This window comes from Scyliorhinus torazame, chromosome 31 (assembly GCF_047496885.1).
Source record: "Scyliorhinus torazame isolate Kashiwa2021f chromosome 31, sScyTor2.1, whole genome shotgun sequence".
NCBI lineage: Eukaryota > Metazoa > Chordata > Chondrichthyes > Carcharhiniformes > Scyliorhinidae > Scyliorhinus > Scyliorhinus torazame.
In genome coordinates, this window is record NC_092737.1 from 13749200 (window position 1) to 13775578 (window position 26379).

At 43.7% G+C, this 26379-nt stretch overlaps 1 protein-coding gene across 1 annotated transcript in view; it reads left to right on the top strand.

Moving 5' to 3' along the window:
- Positions 1 to 231: 231 nt before the first annotated feature.
- LOC140404812 (paired immunoglobulin-like type 2 receptor beta) overlaps positions 232 to 26379 on the top strand; it is a 151566-nt gene continuing 125418 nt past the window's right edge. Inside the window, exon 1 of the mRNA XM_072493549.1 lies at positions 232 to 304. Within this exon, the coding sequence (XP_072349650.1) occupies positions 262 to 304 (43 nt within the window). The 5' untranslated portion in view covers positions 232 to 261. The remainder of the gene's footprint in view (positions 305 to 26379) is intronic.

Sequence of the window (26379 nt, forward strand, 5' to 3'; positions counted from 1 at the left end):
GGGTGCTCTTTCTAGGAGCCGGTGCAGACTCGATGGGCCGAATGGCCTCCTTCTGCACTATAAATTCTATGAAATCTATGATTAATCTAGGACAAAGGTTCGGCACAACATCGTGGGCTGAAGGGCCTGTTCTGTGCTGTATTTTTCTGCATTTGATGTTTGAGAAACAGGAAGGAGAAAAGCAGAACTTCTCGGTGCTTATCACGATCTTGTGATCGACAAAGCCTCCTCCAGACTCACAGAGCGAGGACAGCAGCAACAATGGACTCTGCCCTCCACCTGATCCTTCTGCACCTCTCCGTCGGTGAGTAAACCTTGCCCTAATTTCCTGTCTCCTGGAGGAACTTTAAGGAAGGGAGAAGGAAGAGAGGGAGAGAGAAGGAGCAGGAAAGATTTAGAGATGGAATTCCAGAGTGTTGCACTGAGGACACACAACAGACCCGATCTGGAGGAGATCCCGGGGGTTACTAAGAGGTTGGAGAGATAGGGAGGGGGTGGGAATTTGCGAGGGGGGGTGTAGTCCGACTGGGAGTTGTGGGAATGGTCAATATAACACTGCAGTGACCTGGTGGCGTATCTCTCATGGTGAAGAATAAGGGGAGGGATGGGATTTACTGACACAGACAGGCTGACAGGGGACCTAATCAAGGTGTTTGGGATGGTTTATTAACAACACATAGCCGGGAGTGAGTTACAGACTAGAAGCTAATCGAGGGGTTTGGGGTGGTTTATATATAGAATAACAGATACCCGGGAGTGAGTTACAGACTGGAATCTAATCGAGGGGATCAGGGTGGTTCATATATAGAATAACAGAAACCCGGGAGTGAGTTACAGACTGGAATCTAATCGAGGGGATCAGGGTGGTTTAGATATAGAATAACAGATACCCGAGAGTGAGTTACAGACTGGAATCTAATCGAGGGGTTCGGGGTGGTTCATATATAGAATAACAGATACCCGGGAGTGAGTTACAGACTGGAATCTATTCGAGGGGTTCGGGGTGGTTTATATATAGAATAACAGATACCCGGGAGTGGGTTACAGACTGGAATCTAATCGAGGGGTTCGGGGTGGTTTATATACAGAATAACAGATACCCGGGAGTGAGTTACAGACTGGAATCTAATCGAGGGGGTCGGGGTGGTTTATATATAGAATAACAGATACCCGGGAGTGGGTTACAGACTGGAATCTAATCGAGGGGTTCGGGGTGGTTTATATATAGAATAACAGATACACGGGAGTGAGTTACAGACTGGAATCTAATCGAGGGGTTAGGTGTGGATTATATATAGAATAACAAATACCCGGGAGTGAGTTACAGACTGGAATCTAATCGGGGGGTTCAGGGTGGTTTATATATAGAATAACAGATACCCGGGAGAGAGTTACAGACTGGAAGCTAATCGAGGGGTTCGGGGTGGTTTATATATAGAATAACAGATACCCGGGAGTGAGTTACAGACTGGAATCTAATCGAGGGGTTCGGGGTGGATTATATATAGAATAACAAATACCCGGGAGTGAGTTACAGACTGGAATCTAATCGAGGGGTTCAGGGTGGTTTATATACAGAATAACAGATACCAGGGAGTGAGTTACAGACTGGAATCTAATCGAGGGGATCGGGGTGGTTTATATATTGAATAACGGATACCAGGGAGTGAGTTACAGATCGGAATCTAATCGAGAGGTTCGGGGTGGTTTATATATTGAATAACAGATACCCGGGAGTGAGTTACAGACTGAAATCTAATCGAGGGGTTCAGGGTGGTTTATATATTGAATAACAGATACCCGGGGTGAGTTACAGACTGGAATCTAATCGAGGTGCTCGGGGTGGTTTATATATTAAATAACAGATACCGGGAGTGAGTTACAGACTGGGATCTAATCGAGGGGTTGGGGTGGTTTATATACAGAATAACAGATACCCAGGAGTGAGATACAGACTGGAATCTAATCGAGGGGTTCGGAGTGGTTTATATATAGAATAACAGATACCCGGGTGTGAGTTACAGACTGGAATCTATTCGAGGGGTTCAGGGTGGTTAATATTCAGAATAACAGATACCCGGGAGTGAGTTACAGACTGGAATCCAATCGAGGGGTTTGGGGTGGTTTATATATAGAATAACAGATACCTGGGAGTGAGTTACAGACTGGAATCTAATCGAGGGGTTCGGGGTGGATTATATATCGAATAACAGATACCCGGGATTGAGTTACAGACTGGAATCTAATCGAGGGGTTCGGGATGGTTTATCTATAGAATAACAGATACCCGGGAGTGAGTTACAGACTGGAATCTAATCGAGGGGTTCGGGGTGGTTTATATATAGAATAACAGATACCCGGGAGTGAGTTACAGACTAGAATCTAATCGAGGGGTTCAGGGTGGTTTATACATAGAATAACTGATACCCGGGAGTGAGTTACAGACTGGAATCTAATCGAGGGGTTCGGGATGGTTTATCTATAGAATAACAGATTCCCGGGAGTGAGTTACAGACTGGAATCTAATAGTGGGGTTCGGGATGGTTTATATATAGAATAACAGATGCCCGAAAGTGAGTTACAGACTGGAATCTAATCGAGGGGTTCGGGGTGGTTTATATATAGAATAACAGATACCCGAGAGTGAGATACCGACCGGAATCTAATCGAGGGGTTCGGGGTGGTTTATATATAGAATAACAGATACCCGGGAGTGAGTTACAGACTAGAATCTAATCGAGGGGTTCAGGGTGGTTTATACATAGAATAACTGATAACCGGGAGTGAGTTACAGACTGGAATCTAATCGAGGGGTTCGGGATGGTTTATCTATATAACAACAGATACCCGGGAGTGAGTTACAGACTGGAATCTAATCGTGGGGTTCGGGATGGTTTATATATAGAATAACAGATACCCGAAAGTGAGTTACAGACTGGAATCTAATCGAGGGGTTCGGGGTGGTTTATATATAGAATAACAGATACCCGGGAGTGAGTTACAGACTGGAATCTAATCGAGGGGTTCGGGGTGGTTTCTATACAGAATAACAGATACCCGGGAGTGAGTTATAGACTGGAATCTAATCGAGGGGTTTGGGGTGGTTGATATGTAGATTAACAGAGACCCGGGACAGACTTACAGAGTGGAATCTAATTGAGGGGTTAGGCGTGTTTTTTTTATAGAATAACAGATCCCCGGGAGTGAGTTACAGACTGGAATCCAATCGAGGGGTTTGGGGTGGTTTATATATAGAATAACAGATACCCGGGAGTGAGTTACAGACTGGAATCTAATCGAAGGGTTCGTGGTGGTTTATTTATAGAATAACAGATACCCGGCAGTGAGTTACAGACTGGAATCTAATTGAGGGGTTCAGGGTGGTTTATATATAGAATAACAGATACCCGGGAGTGAGTTACAGACTGGAATCTAATCGAGGGGTTTGGGGTGGTTTATATATAGAAAAACAGATACACGGGAGTGAGTTACAGACTGGAATCTAATCGAGGGGTTCGGGGTGGTTTATATATAGAATAACAGATTCCCGAGAGTGAGTTACAGACTGGAATCTAATCGAGGGGATTCAGGGTGGTTTATATATAGAATAACAGATACCCGGGAGTGAGTTACAGACTGGAATCTGATCGAGGGGTTCGCTGTGGTTTATATAGAGAATAACAGACACCCGGGAGTGAGTTACAGACTGGAATCTAATCGACGGATTCGGGGTGGTTTATCTATAGAATAACAGATACCCGGGAGTGAGTTACAGACTGGAATCTAATCGAGGGGTTCGGGGTGGTTTATATAGAGAATAACATACACCCGGGAGTGAGTTACAGACTGGAATCTAATCGAAGGGTTCGGGGTGGTTTATATATAGAATAACAGATACCCGGGAGTGATTTACAGACTGGAATCTAATCGAGGAGTTCGGAGTGGTTTATATATAGAATAACAGATACCCGGGAGTGAGTTACAGACTGGATTCTAACCGAGGGGTTAGGGGTGGTTTATATATAGAATAACATATACCCGGGAGTAGGTTACAGACTGGAATCTAATCGAGGGGTTCAGGGTGGTTTATATATAGAATAACAGATACCCGGGAGTGAGTTACAGACTGGAATCTAATCGAGGGATTCGGGATGGTTTATATATAGAATAACAGACACCCGGGAGTGAGTTTCCGACTGGAATCTAACCGAGGGGTTAGGGGTGGTTTATATATAGAATAACATATACCCGGGAGTGAGTTACAGACTGGAGTCTAATCGAGGGGTTCACGGTGGTTTATATATAGAATAACAGACACCCGGGAGTGAGTTACAGACTGGAATCTAATCGAGGGGTTCGGGATGGTTTATATATAGAATAACAGATACCCGGGAGTGAGTTACAGACTGGAATCTAATCGAGGGGTTGATGATGGTTTATATATAGAATAACAGATACCCGGGAGTGAGTTACAGACTGGAAGCTAATCGAGGGGTTCGGGGTGGTTTATATATAGAATAACAGATACCCGGGAGTGAGTTACAGACTGGAATCTAATCGAGGGGTTCGGGGTGGATTATATATAGAATAACAAATACCCGGGAGTGAGTTACAGACTGGAATCTAATCGAGGGGTTCAGGGTGGTTTATATACAGAATAACAGATACCAGGGAGTGAGTTACAGACTGGAATCTAATCGAGGGGATCGGGGTGGTTTATATATTGAATAACGGATACCAGGGAGTGAGTTACAGATCGGAATCTAATCGAGAGGTTCGGGGTGGTTTATATATTGAATAACAGATACCCGGGAGTGAGTTACAGACTGGAATCTAATCGAGGGGTTCAGGGTGGTTTATATATTGAATAACAGATACCCGGGGTGAGTTACAGACTGGAATCTAATCGAGGTGCTCGGGGTGGTTTATATATTAAATAACAGATACCGGGAGTGAGTTACAGACTGGGATCTAATCGAGGGGTTGGGGGTGGTTTATATACAGAATAACAGATACCCAGGAGTGAGATACAGACTGGAATCTAATCGAGGGGTTCGGAGTGGTTTATATATAGAATAACAGATACCCGGGTGTGAGCTACAGACTGGAATCTATTCGAGGGGTTCAGGGTGGTTAATATTCAGAATAACAGATACCCGGGAGTGAGTTACAGACTGGAATCCAATCGAGGGGTTTGGGGTGGTTTATATATAGAATAACAGATACCTGGGAGTGAGTTACAGACTGGAATCTAATCGAGGGGTTCGGGGTGGATTATATATCGAATAACAGATACCCGGGATTGAGTTACAGACTGGAATCTAATCGAGGGGTTCGGGATGGTTTATCTATAGAATAACAGATACCCGGGAGTGAGTTACAGACTGGAATCTAATCGAGGGGTTCGGGGTGGTTTATATATAGAATAACAGATACCCGGGAGTGAGTTACAGACTAGAATCTAATCGAGGGGTTCAGGGTGGTTTATACATAGAATAACTGATACCCGGGAGTGAGTTACAGACTGGAATCTAATCGAGGGGTTCGGGATGGTTTATCTATAGAATAACAGATTCCCGGGAGTGAGTTACAGACTGGAATCTAATCGTGGGGTTCGGGATGGTTTATATATAGAATAACAGATGCCCGAAAGTGAGTTACAGACTGGAATCTAATCGAGGGGTTCGGGGTGGTTTATATATAGAATAACAGATACCCGAGAGTGAGATACCGACCGGAATCTAATCGAGGGGTTCGGAGTGGTTTATATATAGAATAACAGATACCCGGGAGTGAGTTACAGACTAGAATCTAATCGAGGGGTTCAGGGTGGTTTATACATAGAATAACTGATAACCGGGAGTGAGTTACAGACTGGAATCTAATCGAGGGGTTCGGGGTGGTTCATATACTGAATAACAGATACCCAGGTGTGAGTTACAGACTGGAATCTGATTGAGGGGTTCGGGGTGGTTTATATATAGAATAACAGATACCCGGGAGTGAGTTACAGACTGGAATCTAATTGAGGGGTTCGGGGTGGTTTATATATAGAATAACAGATACCCGAGAGTGAGTTACAGACTGGAATCTAATCGAGGGGATTCAGGCCGGTTTATATATAGAATAACAGATACCCGGGAGTGAGTTACAGACTGGAATCTAATCGAGGGGTTCGGGTTGGTTAATATATAGAATAACAGATACCCGGGAGTGAGTTACAGACGGGAATCTAATCGAGGGGTTCGGGGTGGTTTATATATAGAATAACAGATACCCGGGAGTGAGTTACAGACTGGAATCTATTCGAGGGGTTTGGGGTGGTTAATATACAGAATAACAGATACCCGGGAGTGAGTTACAGACAGGAATCTAATCGAGGGGATAGGTGTGGTTTATATATAGAATAACAAATACCCGGGAGTGAGTTACAGACTGGAATCTAATCGTGGGGTTCGGGATGGTTTATATATAGAATAACAGATACCCGAAAGTGAGTTACAGACTAGAATCTAATCGAGGGGTTCAGGGTGGTTTATACATAGAATAACTGATAACCGGGAGTGAGTTACAGACTGGAATCTAATCGAGGGGTTCGGGATGGTTTATCTATATAACAACAGATACCCGGGAGTGAGTTACAGACTGGAATCTAATCGTGGGGTTCGGGATGGTTTATATATAGAATAACAGATACCCGAAAGTGAGTTACAGACTGGAATCTAATCGAGGGGTTCGGGGTGGTTTATATATAGAATAACAGATACCCGGGAGTGAGTTACAGACTGGAATCTAATCGAGGGGTTCGGGGTGGTTTCTATACAGAATAACAGATACCCGGGAATGAGTTATAGACTGGAATCTAATCGAGGGGTTTGGGGTGGTTGATATGTAGATTAACAGAGACCCGGGACAGACTTACAGAGTGGAATCTAATTGAGGGGTTAGGCGTGTTTTTTTTATAGAATAACAGATCCCCGGGAGTGAGTTACAGACTGGAATCCAATCGAGGGGTTTGGGGTGGTTTATATATAGAATAACAGATACCCGGGAGTGAGTTACAGGCTGGAATCTAATCGAAGGGTTCGTGGTGGTTTATTTATAGAATAACAGATACCCGGCAGTGAGTTACAGACTGGAATCTAATTGAGGGGTTCAGGGTGGTTTATATATAGAATAACAGATACCCGGGAGTGAGTTACAGACTGGAATCTAATCGAGGGGTTTGGGGTGGTTTATATATAGAAAAACAGATACACGGGAGTGAGTTACAGACTGGAATCTAATCGAGGGGTTCGGGGTGGTTTATATATAGAATAACAGATTCCCGAGAGTGAGTTACAGACTGGAATCTAATCGAGGGGATTCAGGGTGGTTTATATATAGAATAACAGATACCCGGGAGTGAGTTACAGACTGGAATCTGATCGAGGGGTTCGCTGTGGTTTATATAGAGAATAACAGACACCCGGGAGTGAGTTACAGACTGGAATCTAATCGAGGGATTCGGGGTGGTTTATCTATAGAATAACAGATACCCGGGAGTGAGTTACAGACTGGAATCTAATCGAGGGGTTCGGGGTGGTTTATATAGAGAATAACAGACACCCGGGAGTGAGTTACAGACTGGAATCTAATCGAAGGGTTCGTGGTGGTTTATTTATAGAATAACAGATACCCGGCAGTGAGTTACAGACTGGAATCTAATCGAGGGGTTCAGGATGGTTTATATATAGAATAACTGATACCCGGGAGTGAGTTACAGACTGGAATCTAATCGAGGGGTTCGGGGTGGTTTATATATAGAAAAACAGATACACGGGAGTGAGTTACAGACTGGAATCTAATCGAGGGGTTCGGGTTGGTTTATATATAGAATAACAGATACCCGGGAGTGAGTTAGAGACTGGAATATAATCGAGGGGTTCGGGGTGGTTTATATATAGAGTAACAGATACCCGGGAGTGAGTTAGAGACTGGAATCTAATCGAGGGGTTCGGGGTGGGTTATATACAGAATAACAGATACCCGGGAGTGAGTTACAGACTGGAATCGAATCGAGTGGTTTGGGGTGGTTTATATATAGAATAACCGATACCCGGGAGTGAGTTACAGACTGGAATCTAATCGAGCGGTTCGGGGTGATTTATATACAGAATAACAGATACCCGGGAGTGAGTTACAGACTGGAATCTAATCGAGGGGTTCAGGGTGATTTATAAACAGAATAACAGATACCCGGGAGTGGGTTACAGACTGTAATCTAATCGAGGGGTTCGGGGTGGTTTATATATAGAATAACAGATACCCGGGAGTGATTTACAGACTGGAATCTAATCGAGGAGTTCGGAGTGGTTTATATATAGAATAACAGATACCCGGGAGTGAGTTACAGACTGGATTCTAACCGAGGGGTTAGGGGTGGTTTATATATAGAATAACATATACCCGGGAGTAGGTTACAGACTGGAATCTAATCGAGGGGTTCAGGGTGGTTTATATATAGAATAACAGATACCCGGGAGCGAGTTACAGACTGGAATCTAATCGAGGGATTCGGGATGGTTTATATATAGAATAACAGACACCCGGGAGTGAGTTTCCGACTGGAATCTAACCGAGGGGTTAGGGGTGGTTTATATATAGAATAACATATACCCGGGAGTGAGTTACAGACTGGAGTCTAATCGAGGGGTTCACGGTGGTTTATATATAGAATAACAGACACCCGGGAGTGAGTTACAGACTGGAATCTAATCGAGGGGTTCGGGATGGTTTATATATAGAATAACAGATACCCGGGAGTGAGTTACAGACTGGAATCTAATCGAGGGGTTGATGATGGTTTATATATAGAATAACAGATACCCGGGAGTGAGTTACAGACTGGAATCTAATCGAGTGGTTCGGGATGGTTTATATATAGAATAACAGACACCCGGGATTAAGTTACAGACTGCAATCTAATCGACGGGTTCGGGGTGGTTTATATAGAATAACAGATACCCGGGAGTGAGTTACAGACTGGAATCTAATCGAGGGGTTCGGGGTGGTTCATATACTGAATAACAGCTACCCAGGTGTGAGTTACAGACTGGAATCTGATTGAGGGGTTCGGGGTGGTTTATATATAGAATAACAGATACCCGGGAGTGAGTTACAGACTGGAATCTAATTGAGGGGTTCGGGGTGGTTTATATATAGAATAACAGATACCCGAGAGTGAGTTACAGACTGGAATCTAATCGAGGGGATTCAGGGTGGTTTATATATAGAATAACAGATACCCGGGAGTGAGTTACTGACTGGAATCTAATCGAGGGGTTTGGGTTGGTTAATATATAGAATAACAGATACCCGGGAGTGAGTTACAGACGGGAATCTAACCGAGGGGTTCGGGATGGTTTATATATAGAATAACAGATACCCGGGAGTGAGTTACAGACTGGAATCTAATCGAGGGGTTTTGGGTGGGTTTATATATAGAATAACAGATACCCGGGAGTGAGTTACAGACTGGAATCTATTCGAGGGGTTTGGGGTGGTTAATATACAGAATAACAGATACCCGGGAGTGAGTTACAGACTGGAATCTAATCGAGGGGATAGGTGTGGTTTATATTGAGAATAACAAATACCCGGGAGTGAGTTACAGACTGGAATCTAATCGAGGGGTTCAGGGTGGTTTATATATTGAATAACAGATACCCGGGAGTGAGTTACAGACTGGAATCTAATCGAGGGGTTCGGGTTGGTTTATATAGAGAATAACAGATACCCGGGAGTGAGTTACAGACTGGAATCTAATCGAGGGGTTAGGTGTGGTTTATATATAGAATAACAAATACCCGGGAGTGAGTTACAGACTGGAATCTAATCGAGGGGTTCAGGGTGGTTTATATACAGAATAACAGATACCAGGGAGTGAGTTACAGATCGGAATTTAATCGAGGAGTTCAGGGTGGTTTATATATTGAATAACAGATACCCGGAAGTGAGTTACAGACAGGAATCGAATCGAGGGGTTCGGGGTGGTTTATATATTAAATAACAGATACCGGGAGTGAGTTACAGACTGGGATCTAATCGAGGGGTTGGGGGTGGTTTATATACAGAATAACAGATACCCAGGAGTGAGATACAGACTGGAATCTAATCGAGGGGTTCGGAGTGGTTTATATACGGAATAACAGATACTAGGGAGTGCGTTACAGATCGGAATCTAATCGAGGGATTCGGGGTGGTTTATATGCAGAATAACAGATACCCGGGAGCGAGTTACAGACTGGAATCTAATCGAGTGCTACAGGGTGGTTTATAGAGAGAATGACAGATACGCGGGAGTGAGTTACAGACTAGAATTTGATCGAGGGGTTCGGGGTGGTTTATATATAGAATAACAGATCCCCGGGAGTGAGTGACAGACTGGAATCCAATCAAGGGGTTTGGGGTGGATTATATATAGAATAACAGATACCCGGGAGTGAGTTACAGACTGGAATCTAATCGAGGGGTTCGGGGTGGATTATATATCGAATAACAGAAACCCGGGAGTGAGTTACAGACTGGAATCTAATCGAGGGGTTCGGGATGGTTTATATATAGAATAACAGACACGCGGGAGTGAGTTACAGACTGGAATCTAATCGAGGGGTTCGGGGTGGGTTATATACAGGATAACAGATACCCGGGAGTGAGTTACAGACTGGAATCGAATCGAGGGGTTTGGGGTGGTTTATATATAGAATAACCGATACCCGGGAGTGAGTTACAGACTGGAATCTAATCGAGCGGTTCGGGGTGATTTATATACAGAATAACAGATACCCGGGAGTGAGTTACAGACTGGAATCTAATCGAGGGGTTCAGGGTGATTTATAAACAGAATAACAGATACCCGGGAGTGGGTTACAGACTGTAATCTAATCGAGGGGTTCGGGGTGGTTTATATATAGAATAACAGATACCCGGGAGTGATTTACAGACTGGAATCTAATCGAGGAGTTCGGAGTGGTTTATATATAGAATAACAGATACCCGGGAGTGAGTTACAGACTGGATTCTAACCGAGGGGTTAGGGGTGGTTTATATATAGAATAACATATACCCGGGAGTAGGTTACAGACTGGAATCTAATCGAGGGGTTCAGGGTGGTTTATATATAGAATAACAGATACCCGGGAGTGAGTTACAGACTGGAATCTAATCGAGGGGTTCGGGATGGTTTATATATAGAATAACAGACACCCGGGAGTGAGTTTCCGACTGGAATCTAACCGAGGGGTTAGGGGTGGTTTATATATAGAATAACATATACCCGGGAGTGAGTTACAGACTGGAGTCTAATCGAGGGGTTCACGGTGGTTTATATATAGAATAACAGACACCCGGGAGTGAGTTACAGACTGGAATCTAATCGAGGGGTTCGGGATGGTTTATATATAGAATAACAGATACCCGGGAGTGAGTTACAGACTGGAATCTAATCGAGGGGTTGATGATGGTTTATATATAGAATAACAGATACCCGGGAGTGAGTTACAGACTGGAATCTAATCGAGTGGTTCGGGATGGTTTATATATAGAATAACAGACACCCGGGATTAAGTTACAGACTGCAATCTAATCGACGGGTTCGGGGTGGTTTATATAGAATAACAGATACCCGGGAGTGAGTTACAGACTGGAATCTAATCGAGGGGTTCGGGGTCGTTTATATATAGAATAACAGATCCCCAGGAGTGAGTGAGAGACTGGAATCTAATCGTGGGGTTCGGACTGGTTTATATACAGAATAACAGATACCCGGGAGTGAGTTACAGGCTGGAATCTAATCGAGGGTTTTGGGGTTGTTTTAAATACAGAATAACAGATACCCGGGAGTGAGTTACAGACTGGAATCTAATCGAGGGGTTCAGGGTGATTGATAAACAGAATAACAGATCCCGGGAGTGGGTTACAGACTGGAATCTAATTTAGGGGTTCGGGGTGGTTTATATATAGAATAACAGATACCGGGAGTGAGTTACAGACTGGGATCTAATCGAGGGGTTGGGGGTGGTTTATATATAGAATAACAGATACCCGGGAGTGAGTTACAGACTGGAATCTAATCGAGGGGTTCGGGGTGGTTTATATATAGAATAACAGATACCCGGGAGTGAGTTACAGACTGGAATCTATTCGAACGGTTCAGGGTGGTTAATATACAGAATAACAAATACCCGGGAGTGAGTTACAGACTGGAATCTAATCGAGGGGTTCGGGGTGGTTTATATATTGAATAACGGATACCAGGGAGTGAGTTACAGACCGGAATCTAATCGAGGGGTTCAGGGTGGTTTATATACAGAATAACAGATACCAGGGAGTGAGTTACAGATCGGAATCTAATCGAGGGGTTCAGGGGGGTTTAGATATTGAATAACAGATACCCGGGAGTGAGTTACAGACTGGAATCTAATCGAGGGGTTCGGGGTGGTTTATATATTAAATAACAGATACCGGGAGTGAGTTACAGACTGGGATCTAATCGAGGGGTTGGGGGTGGTTTATATATAGAATAACAGATACCCGTGAGTGAGTTACAGACTGGAGTCTAATCGAGGGGTTCGGGGTGGTTTATATATTAAATAACAGATACCGGGAGTGAGTTACAGACTGGGATCTAATCGAGGGGTTGGGGGTGGTTTATATATAGAATAACAGATACCCGGGAGTGAGTTACAGACTGGAATCTGATCGAGGGGTTCGGAGTGGTTTATATATAGAACAACAGATACCCGGGAGTGAGTTACAGACTGGAATCTAATCGAGGGGTTCGGGGTGGTTCATATACAGAATAACAGATACCCGGGAGTGAGTTACAGACTGGAATCTAATCGAGGGGTTCAGGGTGGTTTATATATACAATAACAGATACCCGGGAGTGAGTTACAGACTGGAATCTAATCGTGGGGTTTGGGGTGGTTTATATATAGAATAACAGATACCCGGGAGTGAGTTACAGACTGGAATCTAATCGAGTGGTTCGGGATGGTTTATATACAGAATAACAGATACCCAGGAATGAGTTACAGACTGGAATCTAATCGAGGGGTTCGGGGTGGTTTATATATAGAATAACAGACAACCAGGAGTGAGTTACTGACTGGAATCTAATCGAGGGGTTCAGGGTGGTTTATATATAGAATAACAGACACGCGGGAGTGAGTTACAGACTGGAATCTAATCGAGGGGTTCGGGGTGGTTCATATACTGAATAACAGATACCCAGGAGTGAGTTACAGACTGGAATCTGATTGAGGGGTTCGGGGTGGTTTATATATAGAATAACAGACAACCAGGAGTGAGTTACAGACTGGAATCTAATCGAGGGGTTCGGAGTGGTTTATATATAGAATAACAGATACCCGGGAGTGAGTTACAGACTGGAATCTAATCGAGGGGTTCGGGGTGGTTCATATACAGAATAACAGATACCCGGGAGTGAGTTACAGACTGGAATCTAATCGAGGGGTTCAGGGTGGTTTATATATACAATAACAGATACCCGGAAGTGAGTTACAGACAGGAATCGAATCGAGGGGTTCGGGGTGGTTTATATATTAAATAACAGATACCGGGAGTGAGTTACAGACTGGGATCTAATCGAGGGGTTGGGGGTGGTTTATATACAGAATAACAGATACCCAGGAGTGAGATACAGACTGGAATCTAATCGAGGGGTTCGGAGTGGTTTATATACGGAATAACAGATACTAGGGAGTGCGTTACAGATCGGAATCTAATCGAGGGATTCGGGGTGGTTTATATGCAGAATAACAGATACCCGGGAGCGAGTTACAGACTGGAATCTAATCGAGTGCTACAGGGTGGTTTATAGAGAGAATGACAGATACGCGGGAGTGAGTTACAGACTAGAATTTAATCGAGGGGTTCGGGGTGGTTTATATATAGAATAACAGATCCCCGGGAGTGAGTGACAGACTGGAATCCAATCAAGGGGTTTGGGGTGGATTATATATAGAATAACAGATACCCGGGAGTGAGTTACAGACTGGAATCTAATCGAGGGGTTCGGGGTGGATTATATATCGAATAACAGAAACCCGGGAGTGAGTTACAGACTGGAATCTAATCGAGGGGTTCGGGATGGTTTATATATAGAATAACAGACACGCGGGAGTGAGTTACAGACTGGAATCTAATCGAGGGGTTCGGGGTGGGTTATATACAGGATAACAGATACCCGGGAGTGAGTTACAGACTGGAATCGAATCGAGGGGTTTGGGGTGGTTTATATATAGAATAACCGATACCCGGGAGTGAGTTACAGACTGGAATCTAATCGAGCGGTTCGGGGTGATTTATATACAGAATAACAGATACCCGGGAGTGAGTTACAGACTGGAATCTAATCGAGGGGTTCAGGGTGATTTATAAACAGAATAACAGATACCCGGGAGTGGGTTACAGACTGTAATCTAATCGAGGGGTTCGGGGTGGTTTATATATAGAATAACAGATACCCGGGAGTGATTTACAGACTGGAATCTAATCGAGGAGTTCGGAGTGGTTTATATATAGAATAACAGATACCCGGGAGTGAGTTACAGACTGGATTCTAACCGAGGGGTTAGGGGTGGTTTATATATAGAATAACATATACCCGGGAGTAGGTTACAGACTGGAATCTAATCGAGGGGTTCAGGGTGGTTTATATATAGAATAACAGATACCCGGGAGTGAGTTACAGACTGGAATCTAATCGAGGGGTTCGGGATGGTTTATATATAGAATAACAGACACCCGGGAGTGAGTTTCCGACTGGAATCTAACCGAGGGGTTAGGGGTGGTTTATATATAGAATAACATATACCCGGGAGTGAGTTACAGACTGGAGTCTAATCGAGGGGTTCACGGTGGTTTATATATAGAATAACAGACACCCGGGAGTGAGTTACAGACTGGAATCTAATCGAGGGGTTCGGGATGGTTTATATATAGAATAACAGATACCCGGGAGTGAGTTACAGACTGGAATCTAATCGAGGGGTTGATGATGGTTTATATATAGAATAACAGATACCCGGGAGTGAGTTACAGACTGGAATCTAATCGAGTGGTTCGGGATGGTTTATATATAGAATAACAGACACCCGGGATTAAGTTACAGACTGCAATCTAATCGACGGGTTCGGGGTGGTTTATATAGAATAACAGATACCCGGGAGTGAGTTACAGACTGGAATCTAATCGAGGGGTTCGGGGTCGTTTATATATAGAATAACAGATCCCCAGGAGTGAGTGAGAGACTGGAATCTAATCGTGGGGTTCGGACTGGTTTATATACAGAATAACAGATACCCGGGAGTGAGTTACAGGCTGGAATCTAATCGAGGGTTTTGGGGTTGTTTTAAATACAGAATAACAGATACCCGGGAGTGAGTTACAGACTGGAATCTAATCGAGGGGTTCAGGGTGATTGATAAACAGAATAACAGATCCCGGGAGTGGGTTACAGACTGGAATCTAATTTAGGGGTTCGGGGTGGTTTATATATAGAATAACAGATACCGGGAGTGAGTTACAGACTGGGATCTAATCGAGGGGTTGGGGGTGGTTTATATATAGAATAACAGATACCCGGGAGTGAGTTACAGACTGGAATCTAATCGAGGGGTTCGGGGTGGTTTATATATAGAATAACAGATACCCGGGAGTGAGTTACAGACTGGAATCTATTCGAACGGTTCAGGGTGGTTAATATACAGAATAACAAATACCCGGGAGTGAGTTACAGACTGGAATCTAATCGAGGGGTTCGGGGTGGTTTATATATTGAATAACGGATACCAGGGAGTGAGTTACAGACCGGAATCTAATCGAGGGGTTCAGGGTGGTTTATATACAGAATAACAGATACCAGGGAGTGAGTTACAGATCAGAATCTAATCGAGGGGTTCAGGGGGGTTTAGATATTGAATAACAGATACCCGGGAGTGAGTTACAGACTGGAATCTAATCGAGGGGTTCGGGGTGGTTTATATATTAAATAACAGATACCGGGAGTGAGTTACAGACTGGGATCTAATCGAGGGGTTGGGGGTGGTTTATATATAGAATAACAGATACCCGTGAGTGAGTTACAGACTGGAGTCTAATCGAGGGGTTCGGGGTGGTTTATATATTAAATAACAGATACCGGGAGTGAGTTACAGACTGGGATCTAATCGAGGGGTTGGGGGTGGTTTATATATAGAATAACAGATACCCGGGAGTGAGTTACAGACTGGAATCTGATCGAGGGGTTCGGAGTGGTTTATTATATAGAACAACAGATACCCGGGAGTGAGTTACAGACTGGAATCTAATCGAGGGGTTCGGGGTGGTTCATATACAGAATAACAGATACCCGGGAGTGAGTTACAGACTGGAATCTAATCGAGGGGTTCAGGGTGGTTTATATATACAATAACAGATACCCGGGAGTGAGTTACAGACTGGAATCTAATCGTGGGGTTTGGGGTGGTTTATATATAGAATAACAGATACCCGGGAGTGAGTTACAGACTGGAATCTAATCGAGTGGTTCGGGATGGTTTATATACAGAATAACAGATACCCAGGAATGAGTTACAGACTGGAATCTAATCGAGGGGTTCGGGGTGGTTTATATATAGAATAACAGACAACCAGGAGTGAGTTACTGACTGGAATCTAATCGAGGGGTTCAGGGTGGTTTATATATAGAATAACAGACACGCGGGAGTGAGTTACAGACTGGAATCTAATCGAGGGGTTCGGGGTGGTTCATATACTGAATAACAGATACCCAGGAGTGAGTTACAGACTGGAATCTGATTGAGGGGTTCGGGGTGGTTTATATATAGAATAACAGACAACCAGGAGTGAGTTACAGACTGGAATCTAATCGAGGGGTTCGGAGTGGTTTATATATAGAATAACAGATACCCGGGAGTGAGTTACAGACTGGAATCTAATCGAGGGGTTCGGGGTGGTTCATATACAGAATAACAGATACCCGGGAGTGAGTTACAGACTGGAATCTAATCGAGGGGTTCAGGGTGGTTTATATATACAATAACAGATACCCGGGAGTGAGTTACAGACTGGAATCTAATCGAGGGGTTTGGGGTGGTTTATATATAGAATAACAGATACCCGGGAGTGAGTTACAGACTGGAATCTAATCGAGTGGTTCGGGATAGTTTATATACAGAATAACAGATACCCGGGAATGAGTTACAGACTGGAATCTAATCGAGGGGTTCGGGGTGGTTTATATATAGAATAACAGACAACCAGGAGTGAGTTACTGACTGGAATCTAATCGAGGGGTTCAGGGTGGTTTATATATAGAATTACAGACACGCGGGAGTGGGTTACAGACTGGAATCTAATCGAGGGGTTCGGGGTGGTTCATATACTGAATAACAGATACCCAGGAGTGAGTTACAGACTGGAATCTGATTGAGGGGTTCGGGGTGGTTTATATATAGAATAACAGATACCCGGGAGTGAGTTACAGACTGGAATCTAATTGAGGGGTTCGGGGTGGTTTATATATAGAATAACAGATACCCGGGAGTGAGTTACAGACTGGAATCTAATCGAGGGGATCGGGTTGGTTAATATATAGAATAACAGATACCCGGGAGTGAGTTACAGACTGGAATCTAATCGAGGGGTTCGGGGTGGTTTATATATAGAATAACAGATACCCGGGAGTGAGTTACAGACTGGAATCTATTCGAGGGGTTTGGGGTGGTTAATATACAGAATAACAGATACCCGGGAGTGAGTTACAGACTGGAATCTAATCGAGGGGATAGGTGTGGTTTATATATAGAATAACAAATACCCGGGAGTGAGTTACAGACTGGAATCTAATCGAGGGGTTCAGGGTGGTTTATATATTGAATAACAGATACCCGGGAGTGAGTTATAGACTGGAATCTAATCGAGGGGTTCGGGTTGGTTTATATAGAGAATAACAGATACCCGGGAGTGAGTTACAGACTGGAATCTAATCGAGGGGTTAGGTGTGGTTTATATATAGAATAACAAATACCCGGGAGTAAGTTACAGACTGGAATCTAATCGAGGGGTTCAGGGTGGTTTATATACAGAATAACAGATACCAGGGAGTGAGTTACAGATCGGAATTTAATCGAGGAGTTCAGGGTGGTTTATATATTGAATAACAGATACCCGGGAGTGAGTTACAGACAGGAATCTAATCGAGGGGTTCGGGGTGGTTTATATATTAAATAACAGATACCGGGAGTGAGTTACAGACTGGGATCTAATCGAGGGGTTGGGGGTGGTTTATATACAGAATAACAGATACCCAGGAGTGAGATACAGACTGGAATCTAATCGAGGGGTTCGGAGTGGTTTATATACGGAATAACAGATACTAGGGAGTGAGTTACAGATCGGAATCTAATCGAGGGACTCGGGGTGGTTTATATGCAGAATAACAGATACCCGGGAGCGAGTTACAGACTGGAATCTAATCGAGTGCTACAGGGTGGTTTATAGAGAGAATGACAGATACGCGGGAGTGAGTTACAGACTAGAATTTAATCGAGGGGTTCGGGGTGGTTTATATATAGAATAACAGATCCCCGGGAGTGAGTTACAGACTGGAATCCAATCAAGGGGTTTGGGGTGGTTTATATATAGAATAACAGATACCCGGGAGTGAGTTACAGACTGGAATCTAATCGAGGGGTTCGGGGTGGATTATATATCGAATAACAGAAACCCGGGAGTGAGTTACAGACTGGAATCTAATCGAGGGGTTCGGGATGGTTTATCTATAGAATAACAGATACCCGGGAGTGAGTTACAGACTGGAATCTAATCGAGGGGTTCGGGGTGGTTTATATATAGAATAACAGATACCCGGGAGTGAGTTACAGACTAGAATCTAATCGAGGGGTTCAGGGTGGTTTATACATAGAATAACTGATACCCGGGAGTGAGTTACAGACTGGAATCTAATCGAGGGGTTCGGGGTGGTTTATCTATAGAATAACAGATACCCGGGAGTGAGTTACAGACTGGAATCTAATCGTGGGGTTCGGGATGGTTTATATATAGAATAACAGATACCCGAAAGTGAGTTACAGACTGGAATCTAATCGAGGGGTTCGGGGTGGTTTATATATAGAATAACAGATACCCGAGAGTGAGTTACAGACCGGAATCTAATCGAGGGGTTCGGGGTGGTTTATATATAGAATAACAGATACCCGGGTGTGAGTTACAGACTAGAATCTAATCGAGGGGTTCAGGGTGGATTATACATAGAATAACTGATACCCGGGAGTGAGTTACAGACTGGAATCTAATCGAGGGGTTCGGGATGGTTTATCTATAGAATAACAGATTCCCGGGAGTGAGTTACAGACTGGAATCTAATCGTGGGGTTCGGGATGGTTTATATATAGAATTACAGATACCCGAAAGTGAGTTACAGACTGGAATCTAATCGAGGGGTTCGGGGTGGTTTATATATAGAATAACAGATACCCGGGAGTGAGTTACAGACTGGAATCTAATCCAGGGGTTCGGGGTGGTTTCTATACAGAATAACAGATACCCGGGAGTGAGTTATAGACTGGAATCTAATCGAGGGGTTCGGGATGGTTTATATATAGAATAACAGATACCCGGGAGTGAGTTACAGACTGGAATCTAATCGAGGGGTTCGGGGTGGTTTATATATAGAATAACAGATACCCGGGAGTGAGTTACAGACTGGAATCTATTCGAGGGGTTTGGGGTGGTTAATATATAGAATAACAGATACCCGGGAGTGAGTTACAGACTGGAATCTAATCGAGTGGTTCGGGATAGTTTATATACAGAATAACAGATACCCGGGAATGAGTTACAGACTGGAATCTAATCGAGGGGTTCGGGGTGGTTTATATATAGAATAACAGACAACCAGGAGTGAGTTACTGACTGGAATCTAATCGAGGGGTTCAGGGTGGTTTATATATAGAATTACAGACACGCGGGAGTGGGTTACAGACTGGAATCTAATCGAGGGGTTCGGGGTGGTTCATATACTGAATAACAGATACCCAGGAGTGAGTTACAGACTGGAATCTGATTGAGGGGTTCGGGGTGGTTTATATATAGAATAACAGATACCCGGGAGTGAGTTACAGACTGGAATCTAATTGAGGGGTTCGGGGTGGTTTATATATAGAATAACAGATACCCGGGAGTGAGTTACAGACTGGAATCTAATCGAGGGGATCGGGTTGGTTAATATATAGAATAACAGATACCCGGGAGTGAGTTACAGACTGGAATCTAATCGAGGGGTTCGGGGTGGTTTATATATAGAATAACAGATACCCGGGAGTGAGTTACAGACTGGAATCTATTCGAGGGGTTTGGGGTGGTTAATATACAGAATAACAGATACCCGGGAGTGAGTTACAGACTGGAATCTAATCGAGGGGATAGGTGTGGTTTATATATAGAATAACAAATACCCGGGAGTGAGTTACAGACTGGAATCTAATCGAGGGGTTCAGGGTGGTTTATATATTGAATAACAGATACCCGGGAGTGAGTTATAGACTGGAATCTAATCGAGGGGTTCGGGTTGGTTTATATAGAGAATAACAGATACCCGGGAGTGAGTTACAGACTGGAATCTAATCGAGGGGTTAGGTGTGGTTTATATATAGAATAACAAATACCCGGGAGTAAGTTACAGACTGGAATCTAATCGAGGGGTTCAGGGTGGTTTATATACAGAATAACAGATACCAGGGAGTGAGTTACAGATCGGAATTTAATCGAGGAGTTCAGGGTGGTTTATATATTGAATAACAGATACCCGGGAGTGAGTTACAGACAGGAATCTAATCGAGGGGTTCGGGGTGGTTTATATATTAAATAACAGATACCGGGAGTGAGTTACAGACTGGGATCTAATCGAGGGGTTGGGGGTGGTTTATATACAGAATAACAGATACCCAGGAGTGAGATACAGACTGGAATCTAATCGAGGGGTTCGGAGTGGTTTATATACGGAATAACAGATACTAGGGAGTGAGTTACAGATCGGAATCTAATCGAGGGACTCGGGGTGGTTTATATGCAGAATAACAGATACCCGGGAGCGAGTTACAGACTGGAATCTAATCGAGTGCTACAGGGTGGTTTATAGAGAGAATGACAGATACGCGGGAGTGAGTTACAGACTAGAATTTAATCGAGGGGTTCGGGGTGGTTTATATATAGAATAACAGATCCCCGGGAGTGAGTTACAGACTGGAATCCAATCAAGGGGTTTGGGGTGGTTTATATATAGAATAACAGATACCCGGGAGTGAGTTACAGACTGGAATCTAATCGAGGGGTTCGGGGTGGATTATATATCGAATAACAGAAACCCGGGAGTGAGTTACAGACTGGAATCTAATCGAGGGGTTCGGGATGGTTTATCTATAGAATAACAGATACCCGGGAGTGAGTTACAGACTGGAATCTAATCGAGGGGTTCGGGGTGGTTTATATATAGAATAACAGATACCCGGGAGTGAGTTACAGACTAGAATCTAATCGAGGGGTTCAGGGTGGTTTATACATAGAATAACTGATACCCGGGAGTGAGTTACAGACTGGAATCTAATCGAGGGGTTCGGGGTGGTTTATCTATAGAATAACAGATACCCGGGAGTGAGTTACAGACTGGAATCTAATCGTGGGGTTCGGGATGGTTTATATATAGAATAACAGATACCCGAAAGTGAGTTACAGACTGGAATCTAATCGAGGGGTTCGGGGTGGTTTATATATAGAATAACAGATACCCGAGAGTGAGTTACAGACCGGAATCTAATCGAGGGGTTCGGGGTGGTTTATATATAGAATAACAGATACCCGGGTGTGAGTTACAGACTAGAATCTAATCGAGGGGTTCAGGGTGGATTATACATAGAATAACTGATACCCGGGAGTGAGTTACAGACTGGAATCTAATCGAGGGGTTCGGGATGGTTTATCTATAGAATAACAGATTCCCGGGAGTGAGTTACAGACTGGAATCTAATCGTGGGGTTCGGGATGGTTTATATATAGAATTACAGATACCCGAAAGTGAGTTACAGACTGGAATCTAATCGAGGGGTTCGGGGTGGTTTATATATAGAATAACAGATACCCGGGAGTGAGTTACAGACTGGAATCTAATCCAGGGGTTCGGGGTGGTTTCTATACAGAATAACAGATACCCGGGAGTGAGTTATAGACTGGAATCTAATCGAGGGGTTCGGGATGGTTTATATATAGAATAACAGATACCCGGGAGTGAGTTACAGACTGGAATCTAATCGAGGGGTTCGGGGTGGTTTATATATAGAATAACAGATACCCGGGAGTGAGTTACAGACTGGAATCTATTCGAGGGGTTTGGGGTGGTTAATATACAGAATAACAGATACCCGGGAGTGAGTTACAGACTGGAATCTAATCGAGGGGATAGGTGTGGTTTATATATAGAATAACAAATACCCGGGAGTGAGTTACAGACTGGAATCTAATCGAGGGGTTCAGGGTGGTTTATATATTGAATAACAGATACCCGGGAGTGAGTTATAGACTGGAATCTAATCGAGGGGTTCGGGTTGGTTTATATAGAGAATAACAGATACCCGGGAGTGAGTTACAGACTGGAATCTAATCGAGGGGTTAGGTGTGGTTTATATATAGAATAACAAATACCCGGGAGTGAGTTACAGACTGGAATCTAATCGAGGGGTTCAGGGTGGTTTATATACAGAATAACAGATACCAGGGAGTGAGTTACAGATCGGAATTTAATCGAGGAGTTCAGGGTGGTTTATATATTGAATAACAGATACCCGGGAGTGAGTTACAGACAGGAATCTAATCGAGGGGTTCGGGGTGGTTTATATATTAAATAACAGATACCGGGAGTGAGTTACAGACTGGGATCTAATCGAGGGGTTGGGGGTGGTTTATATACAGAATAACAGATACCCAGGAGTGAGATACAGACTGGAATCTAATCGAGGGGTTCGGAGTGGTTTATATACGGAATAACAGATACTAGGGAGTGAGTTACAGATCGGAATCTAATCGAGGGACTCGGGGTGGTTTATATGCAGAATAACAGATACCCGGGAGCGAGTTACAGACTGGAATCTAATCGAGTGCTACAGGGTGGTTTATAGAGAGAATGACAGATACGCGGGAGTGAGTTACAGACTAGAATTTAATCGAGGGGTTCGGGGTGGTTTATATATAGAATAACAGATCCCCGGGAGTGAGTTACAGACTGGAATCCAATCAAGGGGTTTGGGGTGGTTTATATATAGAATAACAGATACCCGGGAGTGAGTTACAGACTGGAATCTAATCGAGGGGTTCGGGGTGGATTATATATCGAATAACAGAAACCCGGGAGTGAGTTACAGACTGGAATCTAATCGAGGGGTTCGGGATGGTTTATCTATAGAATAACAGATACCCGGGAGTGAGTTACAGACTGGAATCTAATCGAGGGGTTCGGGGTGGTTTATATATAGAATAACAGATACCCGGGAGTGAGTTACAGACTAGAATCTAATCGAGGGGTTCAGGGTGGTTTATACATAGAATAACTGATACCCGGGAGTGAGTTACAGACTGGAATCTAATCGAGGGGTTCGGGGTGGTTTATCTATAGAATAACAGATACCCGGGAGTGAGTTACAGACTGGAATCTAATCGTGGGGTTCGGGATGGTTTATATATAGAATAACAGATACCCGAAAGTGAGTTACAGACTGGAATCTAATCGAGGGGTTCGGGGTGGTTTATATATAGAATAACAGATACACGAGAGTGAGTTACAGACCGGAATCTAATCGAGGGGTTCGGGGTGGTTTATATATAGAATAACAGATACCCGGGTGTGAGTTACAGACTAGAATCTAATCGAGGGGTTCAGGGTGGATTATACATAGAATAACTGATACCCGGGAGTGAGTTACAGACTGGAATCTAATCGAGGGGTTCGGGATGGTTTATCTATAGAATAACAGATACCATAGAGTGAGTTACAGACTGGAATCTAATCGTGGGGTTCGGGATGGTTTATATATAGAATTACAGATACCCGAAAGTGAGTTACAGACTGGAATCTAATCGAGGGGTTCGGGGTGGTTTATATATAGAATAACAGATACCCGGGAGTGAGTTACAGACTGGAATCTAATCCAGGGGTTCGGGGTGGTTTCTATACAGAATAACAGATACCCGGGAGTGAGTTATAGACTGGAATCTAATCGAGGGGTTCGGGGTGGTTTATGTATAGAATAACAGATAGCCGGGAGTGAGTTACAGTTACAGTTTATATAGAGAATAACAGACTCCCTGGAGTGAGTTACAGACTGGAATTTAATCGAGGGGTTCAGGGTGGTTAATATTCAGAATAACAGATCCCCGGGAGTGAGTTACAGACTGGAATCCAATCGAGGGGTTTGGGGTGGTTTATATATAGAATAACAGATACCCAGGAGTGAGTTACAGACTGGAATCTAATCGAGGGGTTCGGGGTGGATTATATATCGAATAACAGATACCCGGGAGTGAGTTACAGACTGGAATCTAATCGAGGGGTTCGGGGTGGTTTATATATAGAATAACAGATACCCGGGAGTGAGTTACAGACTAGAATCTAATCGAGGGGTTCAGGGTGGTTTATACATAGAATAACTGATACCCGGGAGTGAGTTACAGACTGGAATCTAATCGAGGGGTTCGGGGTGGTTTATCTATAGAATAACAGATACCCGGGAGTGAGTTACAGACTGGAATCTAATCGTGGGGTTCGGGATGGTTTATATATAGAATAACAGATACCCGAAAGTGAGTTACAGACTGGAATCTAATCGAGGGGTTCGGGGTGGTTTATATATAGAATAACAGATACCCGAGAGTGAGTTACAGACCGGAATCTAATCGAGGGGTTCGGGGTGGTTTATATATAGAATAACAGATACCCGGGTGTGAGTTACAGACTAGAATCTAATCGAGGGGTTCAGGGTGGATTATACATAGAATAACTGATACCCGGGAGTGAGTTACAGACTGGAATCTAATCGAGGGGTTCGGGATGGTTTATCTATAGAATAACAGATTCCCGGGAGTGAGTTACAGACTGGAATCTAATCGTGGGGTTCGGGATGGTTTATATATAGAATTACAGATACCCGAAAGTGAGTTACAGACTGGAATCTAATCGAGGGGTTCGGGGTGGTTTATATATAGAATAACAGATACCCGGGAGTGAGTTACAGACTGGAATCTAATCCAGGGGTTCGGGGTGGTTTCTATACAGAATAACAGATACCCGGGAGTGAGTTATAGACTGGAATCTAATCGAGGGGTTCGGGATGGTTTATATATAGAATAACAGATACCCGGGAGTGAGTTACAGACTGGAATCTAATCGAGGGGTTCGGGGTGGTTTATATATAGAATAACAGATACCCGGGAGTGAGTTACAGACTGGAATCTATTCGAGGGGTTTGGGGTGGTTAATATACAGAATAACAGATACCCGGGAGTGAGTTACAGACTGGAATCTAATCGAGGGGATAGGTGTGGTTTATATATAGAATAACAAATACCCGGGAGTGAGTTACAGACTGGAATCTAATCGAGGGGTTCAGGGTGGTTTATATATTGAATAACAGATACCCGGGAGTGAGTTATAGACTGGAATCTAATCGAGGGGTTCGGGTTGGTTTATATAGAGAATAACAGATACCCGGGAGTGAGTTACAGACTGGAATCTAATCGAGGGGTTAGGTGTGGTTTATATATAGAATAACAAATACCCGGGAGTGAGTTACAGACTGGAATCTAATCGAGGGGTTCAGGGTGGTTTATATACAGAATAACAGATACCAGGGAGTGAGTTACAGATCGGAATTTAATCGAGGAGTTCAGGGTGGTTTATATATTGAATAACAGATACCCGGGAGTGAGTTACAGACAGGAATCTAATCGAGGGGTTCGGGGTGGTTTATATATTAAATAACAGATACCGGGAGTGAGTTACAGACTGGGATCTAATCGAGGGGTTGGGGGTGGTTTATATACAGAATAACAGATACCCAGGAGTGAGATACAGACTGGAATCTAATCGAGGGGTTCGGAGTGGTTTATATACGGAATAACAGATACTAGGGAGTGAGTTACAGATCGGAATCTAATCGAGGGACTCGGGGTGGTTTATATGCAGAATAACAGATACCCGGGAGCGAGTTACAGACTGGAATCTAATCGAGTGCTACAGGGTGGTTT